The sequence below is a fragment of the Xyrauchen texanus genome, chromosome 11 (genome assembly GCF_025860055.1).
Source record: "Xyrauchen texanus isolate HMW12.3.18 chromosome 11, RBS_HiC_50CHRs, whole genome shotgun sequence".
Taxonomy (NCBI): domain Eukaryota; kingdom Metazoa; phylum Chordata; class Actinopteri; order Cypriniformes; family Catostomidae; genus Xyrauchen; species Xyrauchen texanus.
Window position 1 is genome coordinate 10,526,573 of NC_068286.1, and position 12,521 is coordinate 10,539,093.

Genomic DNA, 12,521 nt, shown 5'->3' on the forward strand with positions numbered 1-12,521 from the left:
AAATTCCCTCACACATTCGCAAAAACCAAAGCAGAAATAACAGCGCTATAGAAACCACCCTGAGACCTGCATGGTGGCCAAGAACGCCAGCCATGCACTGACAAAGCGATTCGGCATCGGAGCACAGGGTGCTGGCATTCAGAAGGAGCGGGGGAAGGGCCGACACTCATTCAACAGATAGATGATTATTCTTTACAAGGCCTTACATTTTTAATGCCACTCGGATGGGTTGAGGCGTGACTGGCCCCATCAATGTGATTCAAGATCTTGCCTTAGATCGTAGCCTAAAAGATCCTGATGGAAGACTCCTCTGCTAAAAAAAAAAACCCTCAAACAAGCATAAGCTGGTTTAAGCTGGTCTAGCTCACTTAAGATGGTCTAGATCAGTGTTTCCAAACCTTCTTTGCTGTAATCACCCTCACAGCACCATCAGTAAGGCTCAAGTACCCCTTAATTGTCACAAAACTAAAGATGTGGACCAAAGGCTAAATATCATTTAAAAAGTTATCATTCAAATTCTAATATCCCTGATTTACAAAATGAAAAGATGAAGTTGCCAGCAATACAGTACAAAAACAAAACAGGCCATATGAGCCGTAAAACTCGCAATTAGAACAATTAGACTTATGCTGTTGATGATACAGGTGACCTAACTTGGAACATTTCGAAATATATATATATGCTGTGAACGGAAATTCACATAATTAAAGATAGATAGTGGGAATTTAAGTTTCAGATATTTAAAAGTTAAAATGAAGATAACAATAAATCAATCAAAATACATATTCCTATCTAGTCCCAGCCCCTATTATTTTTAAGTCATACATTTAGTTTTATAGGTTTAGGTAGGTAAGCAAAATCCAATTTTCGCAAACCCTGGTTAGGAATCACTGGTCTAGACAGTATAAAATATTTTAGCTGGACTCCTAACCTGCCAAGCTGGTCTTCAACTGTTCTAGCTGGTTCCCCGGCCTGGCCAAGCTGGTCTTCAACTGGTTTAGCTGGGAGCCACGTCTGGCCAAGCTGGTCACAAACTGGTTTAACTCTAAAGCTGGCCTTCAACTGATTTAGCTGGTCTCCCAGCCTGGCCAAGCTGGCCTTCAACTGGTTTAACTGGTCTCCCAGCCTGGCTAAGCTGGTCTTCAACAGTTCTAGCTAGGATCCCAGCCTGGCCAACCTGGTCTTCAACTGTTCTAGCTGTTATCCCAGCCTGGCCAAGCTGGTCTTAAACTGGTTGAGCTGGGATCCCAGCCTGGCCAAGCTGGTCTTCAACTGGTTGAGCTGGGATCCCAGCCTTGCCAAGTTGGTCTTCAACTGTTCTAGCTGGTCTCCCAGCCTAGCCAAGCTGGTCTTCAACTGTCCTAGCTGGTCTCCCAGCCTGGCCAAGCTGGTCTTTAACTGGTTTAGCTGGTCTCCCAGCCAAGCCAAGCTGGTCTTCAACTGTTCTAGCTGATCTCCCAGCCTGGCCAAGCTGGTCTTTAATTGGTTTAGCTGGTCTCTCCGCCTAGTAAAGCTGGTCTTCAACTGGTTTATCTGGTCTCCGAGCCTGGCCAAGCTGGTCTTCACCTCATCTAACCAAGTGCCCCAAACCCCTCTAAAACCTTCAAATCAGATCAGCCTGAACAAGCGAGTAGACATCTAAGTCCAGCAAACCAGTTTAGGCTGTTTTTCTCAGCAAATTAATTCTCATCCAAGGACAAAAGTCCTCTTGTAGAACAACAAATAACAACAAATAATCTTATTTTCTCCCTCAAAAACACCCCCTAGCTCCAATATTGTAGTTTACAATAAGAAGGATCCAAAATCTTTGCTATTTTTAAGATTCATCTATGATTAATAGAAATTGTGAACCTTGACAGGATCTCACCTCTCGTGGAACTCTATTTGGTGGTGCAGAAGAACAAGGACATTTTTTTTTTGTTGTCTCCACTCTTTGGATTATTTAGAGGTAACTGTTGGGTACAGTGGCTTAAAAACCTCATTAATACACAAAGAGATTACAAGACATGCACTCAATGTTAGCATGCAAGGAAAACTTCTTCATGCCTGTGCAAGTAGCCCAGGTTAAACACATGTTGCAGTTTCTGTAAAAGACCTATATAGTTATGTCTTGTCCAAGCCTGTCTGAACCACAAAGACACGAGGACAGGTAAAACATACAGGAGTGTATTCCAAAGACCATTGCAGTCATACTTGACAATTAAGGGGAGGTAACACAGCAAAGAGTGAGTCACTTAAAAACAAATGCACACACTATAAATGTGACTTCATTATGTGGGAATCAAACATACAGCTCATTGTGGTTTTGATGATGACTTTATGTTTTATTATGTGCCCAAAACATAGCGATGTTGAGAGAATACAATACAGAGTTGAACAACCATCCTAGAACTAAATCTGGTTACATGGTGACACTTAAAGGGATAGTTCAACCGATAATGAAAATGTTGTCAACATTTATTTAATCTTATATCATATCGTTCCAAACCTGTATGGCTTTTTTTCTCATGTGGAACTAAGATAACTCAGTAGACTCTGGGTTGAACATAGCCATTAGGTTACTACAGTACTATGATGCTCACCGACAATATTTTTTCTTAACGGTTGCATCTCTGCAAAACAGCTCATTATTTAACACACTCACACCACACACAAACAACTTAATGAGTTTTGTCCCGAATGGTTCATTAACAGTGCACATGGTTGAGTGTCATGAGGATGCTGTATCTCTGTGTGTGTGTAATGAATGTACTCAGACATGTGGTCTGGCTCCAGCTATATGGACATAGGTGAACAGGGACATATCAATTATACAATCACACCAACTGCTGGCAAAATGGGCAGCGGTGTGTGCTATCAGAGAATAGACTGTGATGTGTGTGGTTCAGATTTGGCCAAAAGTAAAACCTGAAATCACAAATAATGTGTGGACTAACAACTGGTCCGCATGAGGCAAATAGTTCAATAAACATGCTAAATAATGTCTTATGTTCTAACATTTGATGTTACAACTGCAGTTTAGAGAGACCTTCATCTGTCAGTCCATTAAAATAACAAGAAAACATTCACATACCCCCTAACAACAAATGGACAACAAGTGGGTCAGATTCTTCACATTCCAGAACCCATCCCTTTAACAATGTAATTTAATGTATATTAGATCGCAGTGTGGTTCCTAATGAACTTACAAAAATAAACAGCCATGTCTATCGTAATCGATGAGGACCAGCTTAGTCAGCCAGGGGTTGAGGGAGTAAGGCAAGTCTGTGAGTGCGCAGACGGCTGATGAAGCCAATCTGCGCACAGAAAGATCTCTGGCAGTGAGGACAGGGAATGGTTGCTGGCCAATGGGGGTTGCTAGCTCTAGCTTTCCTGGCCTGCCGAAGTTTCTCTGCTGCAGCAGACCTGCCGGCTTGACAGGTCACAGAGCCGTTGTGGACTGCGGAGCACCAATTGGTTCTGTACTGGGCTGTCTCCTCCCAGCTGTCTGGGTCGATGCTGAACGCAGTCAGGGAGGACTTCAGTGAAACCTTGAAGCGCTTCTTCTGACCTCCCTGGAATCGTCGGCCCTGCAGTAACTCTCCATAGAAGAGACACTTTGGCAGCCTGTGGTCTGCCATGCGAACGACATGGCCTGCCCATCACAACTGGGTCTGCATCAATATGGTGTGGATGCTAGGCAGGCCTGCACATGCAATAACCTCTTTTTTTACCACCTGATGTCCAAGACTCTTCTGAGGCAGGTGGTGTGGAAGTGGCTGAGCTTTTTGGTAAGGCGCTGGTAGACTGCCCATGTCTCATAGGTGAACAGCAGCATGGGTACGGCGATTGCCCGGTACACCTTAAGCTTTGTCCGAATACTGATGCCCCTTCTGCTCCATACATTATCATGCAGTCTCCCGAAGGTTGCACTGGCCTTTGCTATCCTCACACTTATTTCATCATCTATTATGACACTGTGGGACGAAGTGAATGCGTCTGTGCGGTACTTGAAGCCGATTCCTATGTCGCCGTCCCTGAAGGCATCAGTCAGCATGGCGGAAAACATGAGGCTAAAAAGTGCTGGTGCAAGGACACACATAGAATTTCAAGGTCTGGGCGATTGGACAAAGCAATCAGATATTGCTGATATCTTACAAATATTATGCCGATTGCAACACTCATTGGCTAGGATTACATGCACTAATTTTCGTCAATTAGAATAAATTCAATCCGATTGCAGATTCCGAATGCTCTGTTTATATGTACCATAAACTTTGCAGTCCGAAACAAATATTAATTTACATGTGCATTACAAGTGTTCCAAACCGAACTTCTTCACATGCGAAAAACATCAGACGTTGCGTTCTGAAGAAGCAGAGAAAGGCTGAGAAAGTGAGAATGGAACCAAAGTCTGTAATAGTGTAATTGTGTTTTTGCTTCATTGAGATATCTAAAAAAATATGCCAGAAAACCTTTCTTCTCACACTACTCGTCAAATGAAGAATTAGAAGCAGCATCTAATACCCTGTCTGACTTTACTATGTATTTGCCTCATGCCCATTCCTGCTGCAATCTAACTGCAGACATCTCTGGATGCGAGTACAAAGAAGTTTACAGCTGTGGAATGGAAACAAAATAATAGGGACTTTAAGTAACTGTTGCGGACGGGACGCTACGCAGAAATCACTAAGCAATAATGACGGCAGAATGGACCATTTAATCGTTCAAGAAAAAAAAGGTAGGCTATTTAAAACAGCAAGAGAAAGGATGCTTGCAGTGTTAAATAACTGTCAGAAGAAGAGTTTTACTCTTGTACAATATAAATAACCTACGTCTAAAACCTAGATATTATTATTAATAGGCTGGCTAATAACGGCACCTGCTGCTTGCCCTATAAAGAATGACACAATGTTCTTTTTTGCTTTATATGAAAGAACATATATGCCCTACAGAATATTCAGTGTGAGCCCACATACCCGTAATAATGCTAAAGTTTCGTCATTGCTTTGTATAAATTAGGTTCTATCGGGAAGACATGCAGGCTTGAGTGAAGTTTGAGATGCCATTTATTTGATAGATGTAAAATGGGAGGTAATGTCTCTCTCTTTGGCGTAGGCCCCGTCCGGCAGTCCGAGGGAGTTGTACACGGAACCGTCATGTCTTGCCGCAGATAGGAGGCAGGGGCGAGGAGCCTACCCCCCAGCGGGACAGGGCTCAACTGGTGGTGGTGGGGAGGTGGAGGTTGCAGTGTTAGCACACCGAAGCAGCAATGTGATCGATTGTGAGAGGACTTATAAAGCAAATGGCTTACGTGCGATTGGCTAGGAGTTACCAGCTAATGATGTGATGATGTACACCTGCTAGTCTTCCCGCTAGAACTACGCTGCACTTCCATTTCCCCATGAAGAGCAGTATGTATAAACATGCAATACTTACGCACCACATCTCTGCACATGAGTGCAAGGTATTTTAGAAAACGATTGAGAAAGTAGTCGGATTCAAAAGTTTATATGGCTAATATTTTTTTTTTAACCAGATTATTTTAGGTCTACACCAACCCCTTCAATCGGATGGAAATGTCATTCCAATCCCGCTCAATCGGATAATTTTTGTGTTTACATGAAAACCTTTCAATCCGATTGAGCTATCAGTCAGATCTGAAATTGATTATTTGGTAGCATGTACATGGACATTGACAGGCAATGACTGACAATATCTGGAAATCACTAAACCATGGATCTGGGAAGTTATATATTAAACAGTATAAGTATAATAATATAGTATATATAGTTATATATTAAATAGTAGCCCAGGGTGTGAAACTAGCATCTGCTACCCACCAGATGTGATGAGGCTGAAGCCAGTTCGCGAGCTCGGAGTGACACATGACAAGAAATGTTGTTAGTCACAAAGACGTGCGCTTTAAGAAACACACTTTATCATATTTTTAAGAACAGACAAAAGAAAAGCCGCTAATGCTCATGTCGGATTCACTGTTTGTTCAGAGGCATGCAGCAAGAGCCCGTCTCGTGGAACAGGCGCATATAAAGAGTTATCACACTTTTTTTTAATTTTAAACTTTTAATTTGTCTGAAAACTGTTTGCAAGAATAATGTTGTCTATGAGAATGCTGAAAATGATCTCTGATCATCTCAGGAGGTGCTGTGAATTTAGTTCGCTTTACTTCCACGGAGTTAGATGCATTGTGAATGCAATTCTGCAGGCTCAGTAATAGATATCTTTGTATTAAAGAAACAACGACGAAAGTGATTAAATCATAAAATAATACAAGACACATTCACCTTGAACCTAAAATGTTGTTATATAAAATGTTTCTTAGGCAGCATTAACTATAACAAAATGCAGTACAAACACAAATTCAATAACAACATAGATCTGGCAGCATTATTTTGGGAATTTATTAAGCTTATTTAATATATTTAAATGTAAAAAAAATGTTAGGCTATAAGTAATTTTCAACCTGTTGTCGCTGACAGAAAGTTGCGTGATGGCAAATGGGGTCGTTGGAGACAGGAAATGTTTGGATTTGGGGAGGTGGTTATAAGATTTTATGATCACTTTGTTATTTTAATAGCTTTTTTCCTTTCGTCTAAAGTGCATTTTGAATTAGAAATGCCTTTTGTTTCAATAAATGAACTTAATTTTAAAAGCAAAATCAATAAAGCAAAACTATTCACTGACCCCCGGCAGGGGGGTTGACGATGTAATTGAATATCGCAATATTTTAAGGTGATTATCGATAAAATATTTTTTGCATATTGCCCAGCCCTAAGAGGTTCATAGTTCATAGTAAACGATGAGAGAATTTAAATTAAGGTGAACTATCCCTTTAAAAAAAGAGTGTTTAAAAAAGATTCAGTTTTAAATGCACACACTGATCACAGAATTCTAGAGTGTTACAGATTGGAGTATGATTAATGGGTATAATTGTACGTGTTCTATTTTCTGTCTCGGTTATAATGATAATTGTAAGTAAAAGGTTTCTGGCCATGGTGGCCAGGAAAACCAAAGTAGTTGGCCACACGAGCCAACAGCCACACTAAACATAAAAAATGAGGAGAGATCACAGGATGGTCATCTAACACAGCTATTTGCTAAAGGCTAATTTATACTTACTGGGTGAACAGGCTTTGCTTGGTTTGCATACAAATGATGACAAAGTGCAGTGACGTTTTTGTTCTACCAAGGTGTTCGTTTGGTGAGATTTCTCCTGTTCGCACACATCTCTGAAATTCTTGACCTTGGAGAGCTAGGCTGGTCAAAGAGCATTGATGATTGGTTAAAACCAATAGTGGGTGTGGTTTGGACGTAAAAACATTTTTATTTATAATTGCTACAATTGCCAGCTAAGGAGTTGATAACCTAGATTACTGTCATTAAAATGGATAACTTTGAAGCCGGTCTCTAAGAGATTGTGCAGAAGTATACTTTTTACATGATTTGCAACACAAATTCTACAAAAACATCATGGCCAAGACAAATGAGCAGGGAGCGATTGGATTTTTGAAAAGTGGAAGGGGCTCTGTGACAAGTTTAATAAAACAAAGAAGCAACACAGCGCTAAAAGCGGCAGTCCATGGAGAGAAAAACCTTCATTATTGGCTTAACTTGTGTCAGGAAAATTACGTTAAACATCGTGACAACACCCTAAATTAAATTATTTCAAAGTGACGCCACACGTGGTATAAACGCTGGCTTCATTCGCCAAGGGTACTTTAGTCCATCCAGGAGAAAAAACGTTTTCCATAGTATAAATCAGGCCTAAAAGTGAGTGAAACTGTACTAAAAAGAACAGTAAGAAAGTAATGTAGCATACTGATTGTGCAAACTTGTAAAAAGGAGATATTTAGAGGTGTTTGCAAGCATCACAATTACTAAAGCTCATCATTTCGGTTTAGGGGTATGTTCACATCTCAAGCCATAAACATTAATCTTTGGTGCATCATTTGTGCAACGGACATGAATGATACCTTAAATGGTATATGGTTTAATGTGAATAGTTGTGCAATTACTTCAAGCAGAATGGAACGATAAAAATCCCATAGAATTACACTGAAAGAAGACCAAAATATCACTGAGACTTTTGACTTGGCCCAGTATTCATTCATCCAGAACACCCAATTAAACCCTTCTTGAACAGAAATAGAGTTACACAACTCACTACATTTGTTCACCCATTCACACCCCTCTCACACTTAAAGAAAGACAGTGTGTTCTTGGATGCCACTCTACAAATGGTGGAAAATACACCCTGCAGTGCTCAGGTATCTGTGTATGTACCGGTTTGGAATTTCTCTTATTAAAGGCGAGCCAAAAGTGATCTAAACCATAGTATGTGAAATAATCAACTAAATAAAGCCAAACTTAAAACCTGGTGCAACGCTCTGCCGACACCATGTGATATTTCAGCAAATGCTTCTGACTGTAAAAATATTTCCATTCACGCTAAGCTAAATTGAATAGAACTTAATTTACAGCGTTTATATATACAGCCTGAGGTCATAGTTACAACGAGAGCATGCCAGTCTAGATTCAATAAGGAAATATCCTCTGATGTGCTGTTACTTGAAAGCAGTGAAGTCACACTTTTGAATCCATAGAGATCATTTGAAGCTAAGACAGAAACAAACCCCATGGCAAGACCACCACTGAGCAGACTGGCAGGTTAGCAAAGCTCTGAATCTGAAATGACACCTTTGGCCCCAGTCCAAGTGGGTTCTTGGAAGCAAACCCTGACCAGAGTCAAAGGTTAACCTTATGGCCAGAGCAACCAATGAACTAGAATGAAACTATTACCAACCGTTGACACCGACAGATATGCATCTCACGCTCAGAGAGTGAAAAGGAAGGGGAGGGGTACAAATTAAAATTTGAATTTCTTTTAACTTGTTAGCTAATTAAAGTTTAACGTATAACCCAAAATACATACAGCTCTGAGATCAAAGTACAGTAAAAAACAATAATAGAGACTCCCAGAATTACAACAAATAGAATATTAGGGAAATAGACATGAAATTATTTTGGGAAGTTGCCATGTCCTGCTGTGCAACATGTTAAACTTAAATAACTTATTAACTAAATTATTTTAAACAGCATCTCTTTTTATATTACTATGCATGCAGTTTAATTTGTCTCAATGTAGGACCATTTAAAATTAACAAGTGAGGGCAAAAAGTTTGAAAAAACAATTTACATTAATTTAACCTACAATCTTGATGTTAATAAAAAAGGAGCATCAACTACCCAATCTCAAATTACAAACCTCATGACAGAAATTAAACAATCAAAACCCCCCAAACACAAAACTCTAAGCAAAATATGCAAACATAACTACTGCAGGAATGTTTTGTCCAAATGTAGTTAAAAACTCACTTAGTAACATCTCCTAATGTTAATTCCCTGAAAAAAACTGCAGTCTACACTCAACACAGCCAAAGACCAACATCAACTTTGAACTGGACGCTTTTGAACCGGTTCAACAGATTTACCACTATATGTCTCACTGGCTTTAAAGACCAATCCAGTCTCATACCTGTCATCACTTTGAGTTGTAGCCATAGTCTGGTGATATCCTGGCAGAGCAGGGATATTCGGTTGATTTCCATCCCGCTCAGAGTGCACCTTTCCTGGTCACTCTCCTGTCTCAGGTGCCTCTATCTCTGGGGCTTCATCCTACGACGGGATTCACATAAGTTGCTGTGCATTTAACGAGGATAAACTGTCTGTCAACGCACTTCACATATCCTCATCTTGCAACACACATGGACAGGCACATACATGAACTCTCCCGGCATCAGGTTACTCCCCTCGTTGCTCAGCAACACTCGCTCACACACATACGTACAGGTGGAAGCAACAGACGATAAAGTTAAAATGAGTAAAATCTTCGGGGCAGCCGCTTAGACTAGAATGAAATTCTGTAGCAGTGTATGTGTGTGTGGGGGGAGAGGAAAAGCTCTTGCATGGGCACACACACATAGCTCTGCCTCTGACAGGTTTGAGAGTGAAAGAGGGAGGGGTAGTGAGTGAGTGTGTGTGTGAGTGTTTGTGTGTGTGAGAGAGAGAGAGAGAGAGAGAGAGAGAGAGAGAGAGAGAGATGGAGGATGACATGGGACCAGTTTTCACTGTTTATTACCGTGCCAGGTCTCAGTGGATTAATAATAGACAGCCAATCAAAATACAGGGGATGGAGCATATAAAAGCACAGCTGTCTACATAACTCCATGAACATCTAGTATATTACTCAGTCTATTAGAGTGAAAGTGAGTGATTACTGTACTGTAATATATAAAATAAATATAAAAAACAAAATATTCCAGTAATTGTAATAAACATTTGTAACGAACACACACAGTATTCATTACAAATGTTTATTACAATTACTGGAATATTTAAAATTGTATATATATATTTTATATATTTATCCTTTTAATAATTAAGGTAAATAAAGTAAGGTGTGTAATTTATTCCTTTGTCAAATTTTCTCAGTTCAATTTTAATTGTATTTTTAAAGTATTGTTCTAATTGATTTGTTAACACTTGTTAACTCAAATTTAATTTACATTTGTATTATTTTACTTCATTTGTATTATTTTTGCACTGCTATAGCAATGCAAGTGTAGTGTCATGCTAATAAAGTACAATAAACTGAAGGGGTAAAAAAGAAATTCAGAGTTACAGTGTATATTTATAATTACAATTATTGCCATATGCAGTCTTTTTTTTATCTTTATGGTAAACGGAAAAAAGAGAACGAAGAAGTCAAAGAACTAAAGAGCTGAAGAAAGAAAGAAAAAAGAGTGAAAGAAAGGAAAGAGCGAAAGCATGAAAGAAAGAGCAAAATAAAGAAAAAAATGAAAGAATGAAAGGAGCGAAAGAAAGAACTAAAGAGCTGAAGTGCGAAATAATAAGAGTGAAAGAAAGAGTGAAAGAAAAAAGGGCGACAGTAAAATATGACCAAGAGAGAGCAAGTGTGCTTGATAAATCGTAGTGGCTACTTCCAAAAACATCAAGTGGTAACACATGGAGAAACACACACAGCTTTTAGAACAGAGAAACCTTTATAGTGTTTGACAGGGAGATTCCATAGGACTAGAGTGAATGGAGCAGTATGTCGATTCTGTATTCACAAAGAGCCTGGGAAAGACACACACACACACACACACACACACACACACACACACACACACACACACACACACACACACACACACACACACACACACACACACACACACACACTAAACCACCTGTTTGTGGCTGGAACAGACCGCCTTTGATGGAACTTAAAATCCTGTGTGATCTCTGTTACAGTATTCTTAATGTGCATTAATGTTAATTAATGTATATTTTATTGTATATTACGGTATATTATTGTTATTATTATTATTATTATCATCATCATCATTACGGTCACCCGATTTGATTTTTTCTTCACTTTAATGGATGATTTTGCAATATTGTATATTAAACAAACACACCAATAAAGTATTTGGAAATTGTCAGTGGTGAAATTCAAGATATTAATGGTGACAAAATAGACTTAGAACCTCAAAATAACTTAATTTCTTTGAATAATGTTTTTTTTTTTTTATCACATCGAAGTAAACTTTACTAAAAATATTCAAAAGCATTGTTTTTAATTTTCAGATCTTACTAAACAACACTATCCCATGCATTTTAATGTGCTACACACAATATCACAGGTACGTTTCCAGAAAAGTGGACCTGTATCGGTGCTGTCTGGGAAAGTATACTTTCACTGTAACTCATATGCAGTCTTCACCTCAAGGCTCTCTCATAGTCTGAAGGTCAATGGCCGTAAACAACAGGAGGACTTTAAAATGCAGGTCAAGTTCTAGACACACAAGTACTCTGGAAATTCCCTGGCTCTCTCCACACTGATCATGTGTCCGTCTATATATACCCTCTCCATGCTCATCTGAGACAGTCACACACTAGAGATGATTTAAGCAGGGCTGGGGTACACTGTTACAAAGACAAACACAATGGCCCTTTCTAGGCTGCATCAGTAACATTCAGCCAGTTAGCAAGATCCGCTAGGCTCCAGTGTTGTTTTGTAAAACAAACTTGGAAGCTTCTAAATCCAGTAAAGGAAAAAACTGATTGTTATTCACACTTTTCAATGAGACATTACCATCCCTTTTTAGTTCAACTTCAAGATTTGAGGTTATGAATGTATATGAATGCATAAGGGAAAGTATATTTTAGGTGCTTAGCCTGGGGACCATTTCTTTTAAGTTTTTCCAACATTTAAATCACATTCTTGCCTCAGTAGTTCACTATATTCCCCTACATTTCCCCAGCAGACTTTTTTTAAGTACAGACTTTTCTTGTAGTCTCTTAATGAATCTGAGGTATTGGGTCATAAAAACATCAAAGATTGAAACAATTATTTAAGTTTTAATCTAAGAAATACAAAGCCCAAACTGAACACAACATGAATTCGGCAACAGCAGCTCGAAAGTTCTGTGTATTTGGATTATTCATTGACACCC

The 12,521-nt window shown here is 39.2% G+C and overlaps 1 protein-coding gene across 7 annotated transcripts in view; it reads right to left on the reverse strand.

The window, feature by feature from the left end:
• LOC127651607 (guanine nucleotide exchange factor DBS-like) overlaps window positions 1-12,521 on the reverse strand; it is a 108,034-nt gene that overhangs the window by 69,753 nt on the left and 25,760 nt on the right. Inside the window, exon 1 of one of the 7 annotated variants that reach the window (XM_052137522.1) lies at window positions 9,536-9,985. The exons of the other annotated variants lie outside the window; for them this stretch is intronic. Coding sequence (XP_051993482.1) covers window positions 9,536-9,608 — 73 coding nt within the window. The 5' untranslated portion in view covers window positions 9,609-9,985. Of the gene's footprint in view, window positions 1-9,535; window positions 9,986-12,521 lie in introns of those variants that run through there. 7 annotated transcript variants of the gene reach the window in all.